The sequence below is a fragment of the Microtus ochrogaster genome, chromosome X, assembly GCF_000317375.1.
Source record: "Microtus ochrogaster isolate Prairie Vole_2 chromosome X, MicOch1.0, whole genome shotgun sequence".
NCBI classification, from domain to species: Eukaryota; Metazoa; Chordata; class Mammalia; order Rodentia; family Cricetidae; genus Microtus; species Microtus ochrogaster.
The window spans coordinates 58,793,215-58,814,924 of record NC_022026.1 but is presented as its reverse complement, the minus strand read 5'-3'; the positions used below and the strand labels follow the sequence as shown (position 1 = coordinate 58,814,924).

Genomic DNA, 21,710 nt, shown 5'->3' with positions numbered 1-21,710 from the left:
TAAAGAATTAAAAAAAGCTCTCAGAGCTCATTATGGATTATTGTGATTCAATTCACAAGTCTCCTGGTTCAACCTAAACAAATAATTTCTACAATTTGCTGAATGTTTTTCATGTACCAGGTCGTATTAGACTCTTTATAAACATTAGCTGATTTGTATTCATATAGTTCACTATTTTCTATCACCTTTTTTCTTGATCACAATAGTACATGACATGTTGAAGTTACTCCAGTACTGATTTGATGACCTGTTACAATATATAAACATTGAAGACAATTTGGAAAACAGGAAAAAGAATCCATTTTTTTAAAAATAAAAATGTCTGTAACCCAAGTCTCTTAATAATTCGCTAACTTTGGGATGAATCTCCACCTTGTCTTTTTCTATCTAGATAGGCATGCTAATCTTAGTTCAAATGCTGCTACATTCGTTTTTAGTGTTTAAAAATTGCTAAATCCTAGATAAGAACTTCTTCAGCTAGATTTGTCTTTATCCCCAAAACAGAGAATATTTTCTTAACTATGTCAAAATTGTTGTTAGTGCTAATACAGATACACTGACCATTCTTCCCTCTCTTCCTCATGCCTACAGGCTTGCTATGGCATCCTTAAGATTCCAGAAGGCAGCTGGCTGTGCCGTTCCTGTGTCCTGGGCATTTATCCACAGTGTGTTTTGTGTCCTAAGAAAGGTGGAGCCATGAAGACCACCAGGACAGGGACTAAATGGGCCCATGTCAGTTGTGCCCTGTGGATTCCTGAAGTAAGAAACCATCTGAATCTAGGACCATTTACTCCAGGGTGTCCTACTTCCCATGATGTTTAGACAGACAGATACTTGTCATGGAAATGCTTCCTGCTCACCTATATTTCTGAGATTTCTGTGCTACCTCAGGTCTTCTTGGACACAAGTGTGCATTTTTATGTATTTGTGAGTGGTACTTTCAGTGGTGTTTGATAAATTTGTTTGAGAGAAGAGGCATAAAAGACCAGAGTGTGGGAGATGGAGATAGCATAGCTCTTAGGAGCTCACAGTGCTCTTATAGAGGATCTGAGTTCAGTTCCAGTACCATGTCAGGCAGCTCACAACTGACTGCCTTTAATTCTGCTTCTCAGGGAATTGATGACCTCTGGTCTCCAGAAGTACCTCTACACGTATGCACATATAGTAATATTTTTATAAACAAATATTTTAAAACTATTTACTATTTTTAAAATAAACACACTACTTTTTAAAAAAAGACAAAGTGTGAGAAACATTTTAAAAGTAAACTTTACCTTACTTTAAAATACCTGTAGCCACAGCCAGGCGATGGTGACGCACGCCTTTAATCCCAGCACTTGGGTGGCAGAGGCAGGCAGATCTCTGTGAGTTCAAGGCCAGCCTGGTCTACAGAGCTAGTTTAAGGACAGGCTCCAAAGCTACAGAGAAACCCTGTCTCAAAAAAAAACCTGTAGCCACAAATTAGTCTAAGACATGAAATACCACAGAACTATACTAATAGCATCCTGGAAGGCTCCCTTATATCCCCTCCTTTCCTTATTTCCTGGGAATAACCATTTTGATTTTGATCAGCTATAGATAAGTTTTATATATTTTTAAGCTTCATGTAAAAGGAATTCATACAGTAAGTATTATTTTCTGTCTGGCTAGCACTCCATGTTGTAATATGTATCAGTAGTTCATCAATTTACATTGCTTAGTAGTTTACCATTTTATGGATATACTGTTTATTCATCCTGCTATTGTTCATTAACTTAATTAAAACATGGCTTCTAAACTAAGCATAGTAGTACATTCCTGTAATCCCTATACTTGGGAGATTAAGATCTAGAAACCAGCTTGGAACTGTCTAGTGAGCTCAAAGCCAACCTACATACTTAGACCCTGTAAACATACAAACAAAACCCACAGATTTGGACTAGGGTGTAGCTAGTGGTAGAGTATTTGCCTAATATGAACAAAGCAGCTCTCCATTACCAAAAAATTAAATTTAAAGCCGGGCGGTGGTGGCGCACACCTTTAATCCCAGCACTCGGGAGGCAGAGGAAGAGGGATCTCTGTGAGTTTGAGACCAGCCTGGTCTACAAGAGCTAGTTCCAGGACAGGCTCCAAAGCCACAGAGAAACCCTGTCTCAAAAAACCAAAAAAAAAAAAAATTAAAATTAAATTTAAAAAGGTTGAAGCCAGCCCTGGTACATATACCTGTAAACCTGCATCTTTGGTTGGAAAGGCAGGATAGTCAAAAGTTCAAAGCCTGGGCTGCATAGTAAACTCAAGAGTAGCCTAAGCTATAGTGAGACCTTGTCTCAAACAGAGAAAAAAACAACAAGAGCTAGGGAATATAGCTCAGAGGTAGAGCACTTGCTTAGGATGTGCAATGGCCTGGACTTGATCCCTAGTACCACACACATAAAAGTAAAACAAATCATCTATAATCCTAATACTCAGAAGACTGAAATAAGAAGGTCATGAGTTAAGGGCCACCCTGAGTTACATAGATGCTATCTCAAAAATAAAAATACTAAAACTTTTAGCCAGGCGGTGGTGGCTTACACCTTTAATCCCAGTACTTGGGAGGCAGAGGCAGGTGGATCTCTGTGAGTTCAAGGCCAGCCTGGTCTACAGAGTGAGTGCCAGGACAACCAGAATTGTTACACAGAGAAACCGTGTTTTGAAAGAAAAAAAAAACTTTCAAAAAACTTCTCTTATGGCTTCTAATTCTTGATTTCTAGATTTTAAATTATTAAAGATCTCTCTTTCCTGATCTGGATATAATTTGTACTAGATGAATCATCTTAGTTTGATAGTTATTCACTGTTTAAAACCTGTTTCTTTCTGGTGCTGGAGAGATGGTCCAGGGATTAAGAGCATTGGCTACTTTTCCAGAAGACCAAAATCCCATCACTCATATAGTGGCTTATAACCATTTGTAACTCCATTCCCAGAGAATCCAATACTTTTTTTCAGACCTTTGTAGACACTGCATGCATATGGTGTACAGACATGCATATAGGCTAAACACTCATACACACAAAATAAAACAAAAAATAATAATTTTAAACATTTATTTCTTGGGTCTGGAAAAATGGCTCAGTGATTAGGAGCACTAGCTATGGCTGTAGAAGATCCAGGTTCAAGTCCCAGCACACATATGGCAGCTCACAACTATCTAACTCCAGTTGCAGGGGATCCATGGCACCAGGCATATATGTGGTGCACATATATATATGCATGCAGGCAAAATATGCATACAAATAGAATAAATATTTAGAAAACAGTTTCTTTTAAAAGGCATGTATAAAGTTATAAAGAGAAACAAGAACACATTTTTAGCAGTAATTACATTGATCCTTTGTTTCCAGATGGAAAAGAATTTTTTCATCTTTTTTAAAGTATACCTTTCCTTTCAGCATCCCCAAAGACTTAATTTCACTTTGAAGCTACTTTGGCTGAGAGAGTAGGGTAAGCTAATAATAGTTACATAGTTTTAAAGATTGGGGTTTAGAAGTGATATCATCCTCATTCTTTCTAATTACATGCTGCAGTCTCTTCATTACATAAATTTGCTGCTACTTTCCAACAATATTATCCTGCTTTGTGAACCAAATATAAAGATCTGTCACCGCCTGTCTTTATATTTAGTTGATTAAATGAAATAGCAAGGCATGTGGTACCATCTCTAACATAACACAGATACTAGAATTTCTAAACTTTCTTTCCTTTCCTTAGTAGCTTTCTTTGGTTCCTAAGTAAAGATGGATATATCTTGATTCTTTAAGGTAACCATGACTACCTAGTCTACACTTGCGCACTCTCATCACATATATGAATTGTTTACATTGCTAGAAGTAACTGAAAGACTGAGCAATGAAAAGAGATGTTTTGTTTATTCTTAGTTTCATACTAACCTTGGAAGATATGGCTTACCTCATTGTTTTAATGTTCTCAGCGTCATATAACATCATTTATAGTTTGTGAAAAGTACTTCTGAGATGCCTTGGTGCTTCTGCCTTATGATGATATTTTATTTGTAGGTCAGCATCGCTTGTCCTGAGAGAATGGAACCCATCACAAAAATCTCCCATATTCCACCTAGCCGGTGGGCCTTAGTTTGCAGCCTGTGCAAGTTGAAGACGGGGGCTTGTATTCAGGTAAGTACCCTGAGAAGTAGTGGAATGAGCTAAAACCAAGAGTCTCCCCTCTCATGTGCAGGATGGTGTCATTCCACAGAGCATGTGTGGAAATCTTTTCAGATGTTGCTTCTAGGCTATTCAGCTTGTTTTTTGTTTTTTTGGGGGGGGGTTGTTTTTTTGTTTTGTTTTTTGAGACAGGGTTTCTCTGTAGCTTTGGAGCCTGTACTGGAACTAGCTCTTGTAGACCAGGCTGGCCTCAAACTCACAGAGATCTCCCTGCCTCTGCCTCCCGAGTGCTGGGATTAAAGGCGTGTGCCACCATCGCCCGGCTCATGGTTTTTTTTAAAGATTTATTTTTATTTATGTGTATGTGTGTGGGTACCCCCAGAAGCTAGAAGAGGGTGTTGGATCTCCTGGAACTGGATTTACAGGTTGTTGTGAACCATCCAGCATAGTTGGGAACTTGGATCCTCTGAAAGAACAATAAATGGTTTTAACCACTAAGCCTATTCCTTTCAACATTCATATTGGTTGTGGGCATAGTGATATACACCTTAGGCCCAGCTACTCAGGAAATTGGGACAGAAGAATCAGTTCAGTTCAGGAGTTCAAGGCCAACCTGAAAAAACATAGTGAGATCCTTTCTCAAAATAATATTCATAGTGGTATTTAACCTTTTAGTGTCAGAGCTCATGAATTAACTGAACTCTGAAGCTGAGTGATTTCATTCTTAGTAGGAATAAGCTATAACTCTAAAGCTATAAGCCTATAACTCTAAGCTATAATTCCATGTTCAGTAAATTAATTAATTGTCAATTTAAGATCCAGAATGATCTTAAATTTGAGTATGGAAAGGTATATTTGAATACATAGTCTAGTGACTAGTTTTGAAAATCATTCTCATAGGCTTCTATGTTGCACATGGCAGTACAAGTAATGTTTTCTAAAATATCTGAGGTACAGCATCACTTCACTTTCTGTTCCAAACATACTAAGGTGGTACTGCTTGTAAGTGGGAAGGAAGGAAGGACTGACCTTCCATTCCATAGTCTTACTGTATGTAAGCTGCAGACGGTTGAAATTAGATTTTCCTGTACACCTTCAGAGAAAGGAGTCTCTGTAATGTCATAACTTAAGACAATGATACTAGGTGTTCACTGCTAATTAGCATAACAGGTTGCACACTTGTCATCTAACAAATATGAGCAGTTTGAACAAGCCATAGGACCAAGGCAGTAGACTCTTCCACGGCCTCTGCATCATTTCCCGCCTTGGGTTTCTGTCCTGACTTCCCTGGATTATGCACGTTGTAAGATGAAATAAATCCTTTTCTCCCTAAGATACTTTTCATTATGGTGGATTTTTGTTTTTTGTGAGGATGTCTGTTGCTTTGTTTTTCCTGGGTTTGGGTTTTTTTGAGACAGGCGCTCTCTGTGTAACAGCCCTTACTGTCCTGGAACTCGCTTTGTAGACCAGTCTGGCCTCGAACTCACAGAAATCCAAACATTTCTGCCTCCCAAGTGCTGGGATTAAGTTCATGGACCACTGTGCCAGGCCTGGTATTGGTGTTTTATCATAGCAGTAGAAACCCTGAGCCACTAACCTATCACATTGTCTGTTTGTTTAAGTTCTTTCCTGTTTGCTCTCCATATATGAGCCTCTTAAAGGCTAAGATGATACCATTCCACCATTAGTATTCATTTAGGGTTCATTAAATAAATGCATATGTTTCCTTGTATCAAATTAATTTATAATACATATATTCCATCAAAACAATATTTTCCATGTGCATTATTTAATAATTTTACAGTGGAGATTGAATTTGTATTCAAAAAGTTACTTATTCTCCTCATTATGGCACCCACATTTCCCACTATTTTGCTGTTAAAGATTATTTTTATGCAGTCAGTAATTAATAACATAGTGAGGGAAAAAAACATTGGCCTTAACCTTTGCAGATCTGAGTTTGCATTGCAGCCTTAGGCTACACATTCTGTGTTCTATTATATTGTTCATCTATGAGTTTTATCTTACCTAGTTTTGTTCTACGCTTTCCCCACACCTTGACATGGTTAGACATACAGTAAATACTAGATTAATGGGTGGCTAATGGATAAACAGATGAGTAGATGGAACATTCTAGAGGTTTTTTTGTCTGTAGACCAATGGTTTTTAATTTTATTTCTTAAAGTTCAGATTCTTGATTTTAGAGAACTCTTACTAAATTGAGGCTATTATGCATTTTTTTAGAAAAGATTACACTTTTTTATTGATTTTTATTGAACTATACATTTTTCTCTGCTCCCCTTGCTTCCTCTCTCCTCCCCTTCAACCCTTTCCCAAGGTCCCAATGCTCCCAATTTACTCAGGAGATCTTGTCTTTTTCTACTTCCCGTATAGATTAAATCCATGTATGTCTCTCTTAGGGTCCTCTTTGTTGTCTAGGTTCTCTGGGATTGTGATTTGCAGGCTGGTTTGCTTTACTTTATATTTAAAAACCATTTATGAGTGAGTACATATGATAATTGTTTTTCTGGGTCTAGGTTGCCTCACTCAATATGATGTTTCTAGCTCCATCCATTTGCCTGCAGATTTTTAAGATGTCATTATTTTTTTCTACTGTGCAGTACTCCATTGCTTAAATGTACCACATTTTCCTTATCCATTCTTCAGTCGAGGAGCATTTAGTTTATTTTCAGGTTCTGGCTATGACAAACAATGCTGCTATGAACATAGTTGAGCACATGTCCTTGTGGCATGATTGAGCATCCTTTGGATATATACCCAAAAGTGGTATTACTGGGTCTTGAGGAAGGTTGTTTCCTAATTTTCTGAGAAATCGCCACACTGATATCCAAAGGGGCTGTACCAGCTTGCATTCCCACCAGCAATGCAGGAGTGTTTCCTTTTCCCCACAACCCATCCAGCATAAGTTGTCATCAGTGTTTTTGATCTTGGCTATTCTTACAGGTGTAAGATGGAATCTCAGAGTTGTTTTGATTTGCATTTCTCTGATGGCTAAGGATGTTGAACATTTCTTAAGTGTCTTTCAGTCATTTTAGATTCCTTTGTTGAAAGTTATCTGTTTAGGTCTGTGTCCCATTTTTTATTGGATTATTTGTTATTTTGATGATCAATTTCTTGACTTATGTGCATATTTTGGAGATAAGTCTTCTGTGTGATGTGAGGTTGGTGAAGAGCTTTTCCCATTCTGTAGGCTGCCATTGTCTTGCTGACTGCATCCTTTGCTTTACAGAAGTTTTTCAGTTTCAGGAGGTCCCATTTATTGTTTCTCTTGGTGTCTATGCTGCTATTATGCATTTTTTCTTTATTTTTTTGTTTATTTTTTTAGTTTTTTAAAAATAAATTTCTGCCTCCTCTTTCCCTCCCCCTCCCCCCACACATTGCCCCCTCCCCCTCTCCCCCCCACTCCATTCCCCCTCCCTCTCAAGAATGAAGAGCAGTCCAGATTCCCTGCCCTGTGGGAAGTCCAAGGTCCTCCCACTTCTATTTTTGTGTGGTGCTGGAGATTAATCTCAAGATCTCAAGTATGCTGAGCAAATGCTATACCACTGAACTGCATCCTTATAACAAACTTTAGTATAAGGAATTTAATATGCTCAACAACTGTATATGCCTAATTGTATACTAGGGTTTACTTTGGGTCTACAACTGTGGAGTTTATATTTTAGTTTGTAAAAGTAGACAGCAATAGATGTTAAAAAAATGTTAGAAGGTGATACCTGCTGTGGAAAAGACTGTGGAGGTCAGTAAGGAGTTCGGAAGTGTGATGCAGGGATTGTGAGTTACAAGTTTAAGCTGAGGGTTAGGGTAGGACTAACTATGGAGGTAACATTTGAACAAAGACTTCAGTGCAAGACAAAAAAACTATGTAGATGTTTAGGATGGAAGTGTTCCAGGCAGAGGAAACAGCCATTGGAAAAAGCCATGAGATAGGAGTGTGCCTGGCCTATTTGATCAAAAAGAAAGAATCCAGCAAGATGAAAATGGAATGTTTGGGAAAGAAGATCAAAGAAATTATATGGGTCTTTAATGGTTAGAGGAAGGACTGTTAAATTTTTTCTATAAATAGCAAGATAGTAAATATGTTAGACTTTGTAGACCATGTAGTTTCTTGTCACAGCCACTCAACTTTGCAATGTGGCCATAGACAGTATTTAAATAAGAGCCTTTTTGAGCATGAAGGCTTCTGATAATCCTTTAGCAGACACTAGTCTGGATTTTGCCCAGCTTTCTAGACATACTTGCTCTAATTGCCAGATTTCCCAAATTTCTCTATTCTGTATCTTATTTTGAAGTTCCTATTCTATCTAGATCCTGAGGCTTGACCTAGTCTATGAACTGAGACTGTGTCTAGAAAAAAAAATGGCTTTGAAGCTGAGTATGATAGCATGCCCTAACATTTGGAAGGCTGGGGCAGTAGTACCACCAGTTGAGGGCCAGCCTAGGCCATATAGTTAGACCCTGTCTTAAAACACAAGGTGGGAAAAAAAAGATGGAGGAAAGTGGAAAGAGGGGAGAGGAGAGAAGAGGAGGGATATACTCTTTGGCACCAGCCTCCCAGGATTTGAAACCTGGTCTTGCTGGTTATGTAAGCTTAGAAAAGTTACCTAACATCTCTGGGCTTCAGTTTCCACAACTATAATTGGAGACAATAATAGTAATTACTTAAGATGGCAGAGAACATAGCATAGTACCTAACAGATAAATATACATGTTAATGGGACAGCTAGTAATTGTATATGCCCATATTATTATTCCCTAGAGTAAATCTGATTATCTGATAAAAATGTCTAACATGTATTTGGCTAGCCAAACTAAATAGAATCATCCAACATTTGTGGCTTGGATTGATGGTAGAGAGATAAGGGCCTGTTTGAAGTCACTTACAAGTATACAAAATTTAAATTGGTAAACTAGCACGAGTTTACTGTTAGGCCAATATGAGTTCAATTGTGATGGAAATTAACTTCTAAAAGATAAAATCTTCAAGTGGAGAACTAGTAAATAAGAAAGTACATTTTTTCCAGTGACTATTAAAAGTGACACAATAAGGAAAATTATATACTAAGATTAAAAGGAAGGTGAAAGAGATAGCTCAGTGGTTAAGTACTTGCTGCACAAGCATGAGAACCTGAATTTGAATCCCCAGCACCTATTTAAAACTAAATGTTTGGCATCATACATCTGTAATTCCAGCTCTGGGAGTGATGTGCAGAAGCAGGCAGATCCTGGAATCACTTAACTGGCTAGCCAGTAAGCTGAAATGGTGAGCTCCACATTCAGAAGCAGACTTTGTTTCAAATATGAAGTGGAGAGCAATTAAGGAAGCCATCTGACATCAACCTCTAGTCTCCAAACATAAAAGAGCACTCCTCCACCCACCTAGGGAAGCATGTCATTGGTTTTTTTGGGGTTTTTTTTTTCATATATTTCACAATTCATTAATAGAAGTTGTTTTTGTTCTAAGACTGTTATAATCTCTGCCTTTGGGAGCTCAAAACATTTTAAGGGGAGATAAATTTAAACATGGGCTAGACATGATGTGATACATGCCTGTAATACCAACACTTGGGAGGTAGAAGAATTCAAAGCCAACTTTGGCTATATAGTCAAGCCATCCAATTTTAAAACCAAAAAAAATGGGAAAAGTTAGGTAACACTTCAGTGACATCTCTTCTCAGATTGTAGGGCTGAGAGATAAGTGCCACTCTTATACTCTAACATCTACAGTAACTACTGTAAACTGTTGTGAGTTATTTGTATGCTATGTGAAAATGTATTGCTGTGATTGGCATAATAAAAACTGAATGCGCCGGGCGGTGGTGGCGCATGCCTTTAATCCCAGCACTCGGGAGGCAGAGGCAGGCGGATCTTTGTGAGTTCGAGACCAGCCTGGTCTACAGAGCTAGTTCCAGGACAGGAACCAAAAGCTACGAAGAAACCCTGTCTCGAAAAACCAAAAAAAAAAAACTGAATGGCCAATAGCTAGGCAGGAAGAAAATGCTGTAACAGCAACATATCTGTTAATTAATTTTATGTGTTCCTGTGACAAAATACCTGACAACAGCAACTTAAGGAAGGAAAAGGTTTATTTGGGCTCACACTTTGAAGGTATAGTCCACCCTGGCAGAGAAAGGACAGTGTCAGAAGAATGAGTCAGCAAGTCATACTGTGTCTGCAGTCAGAAAATAAAAAGTGAGATGAATGTTCAACTCAATTTCTCCTTTTTAATTCACTAATCAATGATGATGGTTCCACCAACATTCAGTCAACCTTCCTTACTCAGCTAAATATTTCTAGAAATAGTGTCAAAGACACCACAGAGTGTTTTCATGATGATGCTAAACCCTGGCAGTTGACATTAGTGATTAATCATCATAACACCAAAACAAAGCAAGTATGAAACATAAAAGTCAAACGACTATATCACCAGTAGCTGTAGAAAAGAAAATAGGCTATAGAGACATATCAGTAGTTAGTAATATATAATGCTCTTCTAGAAGACCCAAGTTTGGTTCCCAGCGTGAATTGGGTTGCTTACAGCTGCTGCCTAGAACTCCAGCTCCAAGACATTGCACTATTTTTTTTCTTGTAAAGGAAAACATTTAATTGGGGCTGGTTTATACTTCAGAAGTTTAGTCCATTATCATCAAGACACTGCACTATTATGCATATAACCACATAAAGGCATGCATATCTGCAGAGTTGAAATTAAAATTTAATCTTTGTAAAGAAAAGAAAGTGGCAAAAATGTGGAATAAACTATGGAGTTAAAAGTTAAGGTGGCACTTATATTTTTATATTTTTTAAAAATTTATATTTTTTAAATATATAATGGACACAACATCCTTTCCCAGTCTTTAAATACTAGAATGTACCAGGTCTGGGAGAGGGAGAGAACTGGATCTATCTTAATACCTCTCTTTTCCCACAGCACAAGTTGCTGCTACATGCTGCTGCTCCTATAGGGCTGGACCTACTCAGGATATGTTATCCGTTATATTATTGCTCTAGAAGTTTCTCTGTTTAGCTACTAAAAGCCAGTGCTGGCCATAGGAGCCAAGCAGGTTGCCACTTACCACACACAGAATCTGTCTGTTTCTGTCTCTAACTCCCTCCCTCCCTCCCTCCCTCCCTCCCTCTCTCTCTCTCTCTCCCTCTTTCCGTCTCCCTCCTCTAGTGGGGATATGGCAATATTCACACCAAATCCTCATACTTGATTTAAGGCTTACATGGCCAGTTAATGCATAAGCTAAGGGGTATTCTGCAAATGCATCAAAGAATGGGGAGGCAAAAAAATGCATCACGTTCTGCACTGCACAGAAAGAATCAAGGGAACCCAGTACTCTGCCTACCAGACCCTACCCAGGAATTAATAACCCCAAAGGGGGCTGCAGAAATAAATTGATAACCGAAGAGTAGGCCTACCTAATGACCAAGTACCAGTTATAAAGTATCAGCTCAAAGGCCACTCTGTGCTCTCAGTTTCCACAGTAACCTGAAGATAACTGGGCTTATGACTCATTAGAGTAGTCAGGGTCAGTGACCACCATGCCCTCCACTCCCTGCCTAAATACCACAGCTTGTCCAAGGAGGTGTATATCTTATGCTCCTCACTATATCACCCCCAAAACCATGCATTCCGTGTTTATTTCTCCACTCATAGCCTTGGAGGCCAGAGGTAATATTCCATTTGTCTGACACCTTGTTCTTGGGTCCTTCTGGAAGTCAGGTTGATATCATGTAACCCAAAGCCTCTACCATAGTCACACAGTTAGCATAAACTACATATTAGAACATTCCAAAGGCTTACTTGCTACTTCTCAGGTAATAGAGGCAAAGGGTCAAACCCTTCTTTGGGAAAGGTTAATCCTTTGCCACACGGTATTCAAAAGAAAGGAAAACATAAATAAAAACTTCTGCATAAATTTTCATAGCAACATTATTTTATAATAGCAATAAATAAATAATTGACTCCAAAAGTTGGCTGTGCTTTCTTCTTTTAGCCCCAAAGTGTACACAGACTTCCAATTATAAATACCACAGAATAACCTTTTCTAAAACTAGATGATTTTACGGCAGAGTTTGCTAAGAGACATTCCTTATTATGATCCATGTATTTGTCTTTTTTGTGTAATTTCTCTCTCTACATTCTATAAATTTGTCCTGGAAGACATTCATTCGTTTTTAACATTTTATTGTTGTTGCTAAAATATGCCTTTTACTATTTGGTTTATAAGTATCTGTATATAGATTTAAGCCAATTGATAATAAAAATACTCAGATAAAAATGCATCTTGAGCTTAACATCATCCTCATGTTCATAAGGTTTGTCAAATATGTGGAAATTTTAAGGATACATATTTCTATGTAATATAACCAAATTTTCCAAAAGAACTATCCAAAGCTAAGAAGGGCTGTTTTGTGAGAATGTGCTTTTGTCAGTGAAAGAATCTAGTAGGTATCTAGATTACCACTTCATTGGAAATGGACATGTCTAAATCACATAATTTAGGGTAAGTTTAATTAGCAGTAAGTGTAAGGCTGGATTAGATGATATTAGAGTTATATCCCATTCCTGATTTTTTTTTATCCTTTGAAGTTGTTTAAAGATAAACCTCCTGCCAGGAGTGGTGCTACACACCTTGATCCTAGCACTCGGAGGCAGAGGCAGACTATCTTTGTGAGTTCAAGTGCAGCCTGGTCTACATAGTGAGTTCCAGGATAGCCAGGGATACACAGAGAAAACCTGTCTTGAAAAATTCCTTTACTAGTTGACAGTATTGTCTTAGAAGAAGAGGATTGAGTATTCAAGAAAAATGAAGTCATTATACAACAAATAATATGAGACAGCCTTCAGCAACTATCAGTGGGGTATTAAAAACAGATCATCTCCCAGATCAAAGTTATAGAATGTAGAAATATAAACTGCACCAGATAAAAAATACATGTGATAATTAGGAATGTTTCTTAAGCAAACTGCTATAAAACCATCTAGTTTTTAGAAAAGATCATTCTGGGAACTGAAAAAATGGCTCAGTAGTTAAAAGAGTTCGATATTCTTGCAAAGGACCCAAGTTCAATTCCCAACACCCACATAGACCTGCTCACAACTCTGTAACTCCAGTTCCAGGTCATCTGACACCTCTTCTGACTTCCATATACATAGTAAACATGCATACACATTCACATAAATATTTTTAAAGTCATGTGATATTATAATTAAAAGTTTGTACATTTTGGTGGTAAAGAGGAAAGCCAGCTATTAGAAAATAATGCTGCTGTTATTTTGTTTTCATTTCTATTGGGTATCTTGAACTATGAAAAGTCCTGTCATTTTCTTTTTTCTTTTTTTTTATTTTTACTTTTAAAAAATATTTACTCTTGCCAGGCATGGTGGCTCATACCTTTAATCTCAGCACTCAGGAGGTAGAGGCAGGTGGGTCTCTGTAAGTTTGAGGCCAACCTGGTCTACAGAGTGAGTTCCAAGACAACCAGGACTACACAGAGAAATCCTGTCTTGAAAAAGTATATAAGTAAATAAAATAAATAATATTTGCTCTTAACTTTTCATTCAGAAAATTAAGGACATTTGATTTAATTCATAAAGGTTTTGACAGTATATGTAGTCTCATTCTATTTTCTTAGAAAAATGTCTCGTGTTAGCATATATGTGTACCAATGTATTTTAAGATCTCTTAAAAGGAAATCTGTAACAACTTTTTTTGGTTTTTTGATAAAGGGTTTCTCTGTTGCTTTGGAGCCTGTCCTGGAACTCGCTCTGTAGACCAGGCTGGTCTCGAACTCACAGAGATCCGCCTGCCTCTGCCTCCCGAGTGCTGGGATTAAAGGCGTGCGCCACCACCCAACTCAAAAGCTATAACATTTTAACCATACCAAATGGTAATTTAGCTTAGGCACAGGAATTTATCTGTCATGGGCTACATTCTTCCTGCTCTTTCTCCCTAGGAATAGTCAGTGTGTTCCATGGTAATGGGAATGACAGAGTAGTAACAAAATCCTTCAGTAACTTACTACAGTGATGGAGAGAGAGACAGAGAGAGAGAGAGAGAGAGAGAGAGAGAGAGAGAGAGTGTGTGTGTGTTGTCTAGTTTGGCTGAAATGTGGTTCTTGGAACTGAGGAGTTAAATTTTTCAATGTATGTCATTTTTTAAAATAACACGTATTTATTGAGGGAGCGCACACGTGGAGATTAGGGAATAACTTGCAAGAGTCAGCTCTCTCCTACCATGTAGGTCCTAGGGATCTAATTCATCATCAGTTTTGGTGGCAAAACCCCTTATCTGCTGAGCCATTGTTCCTCATAGTATGTAATTTTAATTAGCCTTTTTTGTAATTTTGGAGATGAAACCCAGGGCCTCATACATGCAACACAAGGGTTCTAACATGGCTCAACATCTTGGCCCCATTTAAGTTAGTATAAATTTAAGTAGCCATTCATGACTGTGGTCTAATGCATAGTTCAGGTGTATTAGAACAATTTCAGGAAGTAAGGTTACTTAGATACTGAATTTATTGTGACCTTTTAGAGCCATGGCTGTCCTAGCAATAATATTAACTATGTCTTTTCTTTCATTTATTCTGAGCAACTGCTTTCTCAGTAGTTTATGGTATTGCCTGAATTCATGACATCCTGATACATAGGTAGTTGATGTAGGTTCTGTCTTAAGCTTTATGTCCAGGAATTTTTCAGCTATTAGTAGGTAGTGTGTGAAAAGTATTACAATAAAAGCATATATAGGCAATGTGGAAGACGCAGAGAAGAAACCATATAACTTTACATAAATTAAGACTTCTCAAAAAAAGCAACTCAATACTTGCAGCTTAAATTGAAACCTTAAAATGGGAATTTCATATTTTTGCTATTTTCTATATGACCAAGTTTCCTGGGTAACATAAAAAAATTCTTGGGCTGGAGAGATGGCTGAGAGGTTAAGAGCACTGACTGGTCTTCCAGAGGTCCTGAGTTCAATTCCCAGCAACCACATGGTGGCTCACAACCTCCCTAGCGAGATCTGGTACTCTCTTCTGGTCTGCAGGCATACATGCAGGTAGAACACTGTATGCATAATAAATAAATAAATCTTTTTTTTTAAAAAAAAGGGGGGGGAAGCATATAATAATTTTTTTAAAAATTCTTACTTGTAAAATATGTTTCTCTTTTTTTTATTTGTAAAATATTTGTCATGGTCAAGCCTTCCCTGTCTTTTTTGCTTTCTATAAGCTCACAGTTGGGGCCAGAGACATAGGTGTTCCCTATCCTCTTCCCATCTACTTCCTTAACACATTTTTTCTCCTTCAGTGCTCTGTGAAAAGCTGTATCACTGCCTTTCATGTCACCTGTGCCTTTGAGCACGGCTTGGAAATGAAGACTATCTTAGATGAAGGTGATGAAGTAAAATTCAAGTCATTTTGCCTCAAGCATGGCCAAAACAAGCCAAAAATTGGGGAGCCTGAGTACCACCACCATAGAGTTGCTGAGCAGAGCCAGGCAAAAAGTGAGAAAACCAGCCTGCGGACACAGAAACTTCGTGAACTAGAGGAAGAATTCTACACCTTGGTCCAGGTGGAAGATGTTGCCAAAGAGCTGGGGCTATCTGCATTAACTGTTGACTTTATCTATAACTACTGGAAACTGAAGCGCAAAAGCAACTTCAACAAGCCATTAATTCCTCCCAAAGAGGATGAAGAAATTGGCTTGGTACAGCCAAAAGAAGAAAACATCCATACTCGCATGAGAATGTTTATGCACCTGCGGCAGGACCTAGAGAGGGTAAGATGACCAGCTCTTACTATTGTCTACATAGAGATAGAAGATATTTTTAAAATGACCACCCCATTATATAATGTGAGCTTCTGTGTCTTTCCTTATCATCTGAGGTCATTGTGGTCCCAGACATTGGGTTCTGTTTAAATTTTGACTGGGATTGGAAAGGCTTCATAAGTACTTGCTCTATAAACTTTTAATTTATGATTCTCAGTTGATTTACTTTTAAATTCACTGTCGTCTGAAATGACTCAGCTATATTTTACTGACAAATTCCTGAGACTGAAGCCTGATGAGTGAATTTTGTTCAGAAAAGCACTGTCTCAGGGTTTTTTAGACTCAGCGCTATTGACATCTTGAACTGCATTAGTTATTTATGTGGATTGCTACCCTTTATTGCAAGGGCCAGGATAGGATGTTTAGCAGCATCCATGATCTGCACACTAGATGCCAGTCCCCTTAGATACTTGGTTTTGACAAAGAAAGTTGTTTTCCAAATTTACCAGATTCCTCCTAGGGGTTAAAATCATCTCTGGTTGACAACCACTTCAGCAGATAATTTAACTTACGATATATTCATCAGGTAAATTTAGTGCTATAAGAATTGAGAGAAAAGTTAGGTACCGTGTTTATCCTAGGAAATTTCATAATTGTCTAATTCTGGAAATTAACCAGGCTTGGTGGTACAGATGTCAAGTGCTATCATTCATACTCAGGGATAAAAAGGAGAGGCTAACGTATTATGCCATTATCTTCTCAGCTGGACTGTGTACATAAATATTGATCCTCTTAAATTGTAGACTAGAGAATAGGTTTCAGAGAGAATCTTGGAGCACTTGCTCTTAAAGCCCATTGACATGGGAACCATGTCCCAATGATTGTCATGCTATAGTAATTCCTTTGATTTGGGTCATGGTCTGTGGCCCTTGGGTCTTGTCTTCACTCCTCACTCCCACAGGCACCGGAACTCAGTGTAACTGAACAATTTCAACTGTAAATTTGCTTATTATAACAAACATCTTTATTCACTGGGGATCGGGCTTGCAGGTTCGAAATTTATGCTACATGATAAGCAGGCGAGAGAAGCTAAAACTTTCACACACCAAAGTGCATGAACAGATCTTCAGTTTGCAAGTCCAGCTTATCAACCAAGGAGTTACAGAAGGTAACAACCTGTGTGTTAAAATTGTACTAGCAAATATAGAGACTGATTATATCCATTTTTACAATTTGATTTTATATCTATTGTGCCACTTAAAAATTGTTTTGTATGCTTCAGTCTAATTCTGATAATTATGGGACCTATTTCACTGTCAACTTCCAATAAGAAATTAATTCCTGGGTAGAAATCCCCTTCCCGGAAAAAAAAAAAAATGAAAGGAAGGAAAAGAAATTCCAGGATAGGATTAGAGGAGTTGTAAATCTAAGCCAGATAATCTATTAATTACAGCCATGAAAGTGTTTTGTAGTTATCAAATTCACTTAAAATCAAGAAGCCAACACCAAATTCTAGTTTCCAGAAACCATTTAATTCCAGGGTTCCTTATCTTAAAAGTAATCTGTTAAAACAGATCTTTAGCTAGAAGTTAAAAGATATAGTTCTAATCTTTTCATTTATTCACTAATATTTATTGAGAACCTACTAGGGTAGTGGTTCTCAATCTGTGGGTTGCAACCCCTTGGGGGTCAAATAACCTTTTCACAGGGGTCATGGAAGACCATTAGAAAATATAGGTATTTACATTACAATTCATAACAGTTGCAAAATTACACTTATGAAGTAGCAACAAAATAATTTGATGGTTGGGGAACCATTAAGCATGAGGAACTGTATTAAAGGGTCACAGAATAGGAAGGTTGAATACCACTATACTAGGAACTAAGAACTAAACTAGAAGATAGAGCAGTCACCAGAGAAATCCCTGCATTACCCACTTAATGAGAAAGATACATGATGATACAGTACCTAAAGTAGATGCTTGGCTAGAATCATGACAGTCATGTACAGGACACTTCCCTATGTGTCTTTTAATATAGAATAGGTGGGAGAACCTGATCACTAAGGGTAACTTAGGCAAAATGTATAAAATCGGCACCTGTTAAAAGCCAACCATAAAATAAGAAAAAACATAGAAACAAGATGTTAGGTAGACATCAAAAGCCCCTGGGGTATTTGTGACTGCATTATAGGATACTGGTATAGCAGGAAGTAGCAGGGATACTCAGCCATGAGGTTACCCTGTAACATGACTGTCAAAGCAATAAAAAGTAAAGGAAAACAGGGAGGAGCCTCTGTGTGATAACAAGATTGGACTCAGCCAAGTGGCTTCTGATTATAAGAATATAGCAGCTTGGGCTGGAGAGATGGGTCAGAGGTCCTGAGTTCAATTCCCAGCAACCACATGGTGGCTCACAGCCATCTGTAATGAGATCTGGTGCCCTCTTCATGTCCAGCAAGCATACAAACAGACAGAACACTGTATATGTAATAAATAAATTAATTTTTACAAAAAAGAAAAGCAAAAAAAGAATATAGCAGCTTACAGCATCAACATGTGGCAAGCCCTAGCAGAGATGGAGGCTGTAGTTGTTCGAAATGGTCCCTTGGGGAATGCATGCTATCCTTTAGGGTACTTCCAAGCTATCCTTTCTCATTTTTATGAAGCTATATATTATAAGAAGATAATGGGCAAAGACCAATTTTATGGTAACATATCCGAGTAATTAATGCATCCTAGCATAGGCATCAAATACCTCTCCCAGGGCCAGCAAGATGATTCAGCAGCATTTGCTTTAAAAGCCTGGTGGCCTGAATTTGATCCTTAGAACACATGTAAAGATGGAGAGAACTGACTCCATAATGTTGGCATCTACCTTCACATGCATGCTATCGCACATGTGCCCATATATGGGTCCAATAAGATTTTTTAAATTATTCTATACCCCACAATGGTAATTTGTAATCAGGATATTATAAAGTAAGGACATAAAATATTCAGGAACCACCCACTGCTTCTAATGCCAGATTAAATAAAATACCTATGTGGCTTTCTATTTGGCTTGTTTGGGAATGCCTGAAGAGAATGAGCGATAAAATCTGAAATGTCTTGTGTTTGAGGCACATCTTCAGTCCTACTCATTACACACAAGAAATGAAAGACATGGAAATGGAGACATAAGACAGAGCATACTAGTTGTTGCTATCGTTTTCTAGGTTAGGAAAGCAAAGGTGTAAAGGTTGAGAGCCATGGATAGTGTGGGACTCTGGGTTCATCCTCTACTGCAGCTCACCATGGTAGACCTGCTCATCAGAGACATTTGGAACAATAGGTTCATGAACTCTCTTTGTGATACACATATGCTTAATAATTAAATCAGTTGTTAAGCAAATCTTCCTTTTTGATTTCAGGACTTTCTTTGACAAATGCACTAGAGAACTCATTGTTTTACCCACCACCACGTATCACCTTAAAGTTGAAAATGCCTAAATCAACCTCAGAAGACTGCAGAGACAGCTCCACAGAAACAGAACACCAACCCTCCTCACCTGGCAGCAGCTCCCCTGGTCACAATAAAAGGAGCCCACAAATGCCTGAGGAGCCACTGGACATGAATGTGAAAATGTACCCAAGACATCCACTAGAAATCAAGAGTAACTGTTTGCTGGCTAGTCGCAGTCATTTTCGAAGTGAAGCCAAGAGTTCCAGTCCTGCTCAGAGACCTCCATCTGCCGAGTTCTATCATGGGCAATCATTAGGAAAGCCTCTGGCCCTTCAGGCTGCCCTCCACGGACAGGCTTCTATTGGTAATGGGAAGAATCAGCCTAACTCCAGGCTTGCCAGTTCCAATGGCCTGGAGGGCAACTGGTCTGGAAACATCACCCAGAAAGATAATTTAGATGAGATTTTCTGTGACCAGGCGTCAGTGCTCAGCCCCCACTTGCCCAGTCAGGGCAACATTAGAAAATCTGGCATAGAACACTTTAGCAGATCCTTTAAGGAGGCCACCAATACATGGGTGAGGCCCACTGAGGACCTCCAGTACTGTGTTAAACCAACTAAGAATGTGAGTTCTAAGGAGCAGTTGTGGGGTAGACAGCTTCTCAGGCGGTCAGCAGGAAGAGCTCCATATCAGGAAACGGATGGATATTGCCCTGATTTAGAGCCCAGCGATTCAGAAGCAGAAGGGGAAGGGAGTAAAGAAACAGCAAGGGTAAAGAGAGAAAGTTCTGACCGAGAAAATCCTTCTCATGATTCTGTTCGGGAATGCCATGGGAAAAGCGAGACACATCCTCATTCCCACAGCTCAATGCAACGGTGATCAGAAATACCTAAGCAGCCTTTGCCTTTGCCCCACATTCTAGGGGAAATCTAAACACCAAAAGGATTCTAGTGTATATTAGGAGGAATTGCAGGGAAAATGATGGTGTGATGTTTTTGAAAAGGTTTCAGGTCTAGTTTTTATAAGCACATTACGAGAGTTGCAGATTGACTGGGGTTGCTTTGTTGGAGGCTGCTGGTTACAGTTGGGCCCAGAGTATTTGCTCAGTGAGTACTTCAGGACTGCTTTTCAATTATCTTAACACACTGATTAAACTACTTATTAAGAATCATTGTATTGTCAATGGATTTGTGAGAGAACATGACAGACACTAAAACTACTTATCTTTTGAAACTGTAACATGTGACTCCTTAGAGCTCATGTCTGTAGAAAGTTTCTAATTCCACTGATATCTATAAACCTCTTTAAGGGAGAGACCGGGAGAGCAGCATTCTCGGATACTGTCACTGTTATCTTCCTTGCTTCGTGCAAGGTTGAGTTTCTTTCACAGTATCATATCGTATAAAGTCAATTCTCCTAAGTGTCCAGTGCCTGTTCCTAGACCTACTTGTTGGGAACACACTCATAACTCTCTTATCCAGCTAACAAGCTAACTTGTGGATAGTGTTTACAAAAGTACTACTTCCAAGGAAATGCTCTACTTCTCAAGGCATTTGCGAAGACTTCAGAGCCTTTCCTGAAGGGTGACCTTTTCTGGGATATTTGTACCAGGTCAGGGTTTTTTGTGTTGTTTTCAAATAAGTTTGACTAAAGTTGGGCTGACAGTTTTTGTATACCTGCTTTAATGTTTATAAAATTTTTATTGAGGTATAATTAAAATATAGTGTAATGCACAGAGGGTTAAGTATTCTTACCTGCTTTAATTTTGAAACAGATTTTTATTGTCAGACAAATTTGAAAGCATGTGTTTAACACATGGATATAATTTAGCTTTGTATGAATTTTGAATCCAAGGCAATTTCCCAAGTGTAAAAGTTAGAGCCATTTTTCAGAACTTGATTATACCACATTACCAAATAATCAGCCTTGATTCATTTCTAGAGGAAGAGAATTTTGAATTAGAGAATGAACTAGGTCTGCTTCCCATTTAAGATAAGGGGAAAGTAGCAGTTTAGAAAATGTGAGGCAGACTGAAATTCTCAGCTCCCATTTCTTCTTAGCCTTAAAATAATATTCTCTTTCTTCTAGTTTGGGAACATATAGAGAAAGTTTTCAAACAAGAGGCCATTTTCAATTTCTGAAGTTTCATGCTGGTGAAAGCAGCAGTAGGTGCCAGTGAGGGCAGTAGCCCTCTAGCCAATGCAGTGGAGCAGTTTGCCCCTCCTGCTTTTGTTCTTAGAACCTTGTTAAAGCGTCTTTGGGGTTTTGTTCTCCCTCTCCCTCTCCCTCTCCCTCCCTCCCTCTCCCTCTCCCTCCCTCCCTCC

General features: G+C 38.4%; 1 protein-coding gene across 1 annotated transcript in view; it reads left to right on the top strand.

Moving 5' to 3' along the window:
- Jade3 (jade family PHD finger 3) overlaps window positions 1-21,675 on the top strand; it is a 104,805-nt gene extending 83,130 nt beyond the window's left edge. The window contains exons 13-17 of the mRNA XM_026784919.1: window positions 592-759; window positions 4,035-4,151; window positions 15,481-15,951; window positions 16,993-17,110; window positions 19,355-21,675. Coding sequence (XP_026640720.1) covers window positions 592-759; window positions 4,035-4,151; window positions 15,481-15,951; window positions 16,993-17,110; window positions 19,355-20,265 — 1,785 coding nt within the window. The 3' untranslated portion in view covers window positions 20,266-21,675. The remainder of the gene's footprint in view (window positions 1-591; window positions 760-4,034; window positions 4,152-15,480; window positions 15,952-16,992; window positions 17,111-19,354) is intronic.
- Window positions 21,676-21,710: the final 35 nt, after the last annotated feature.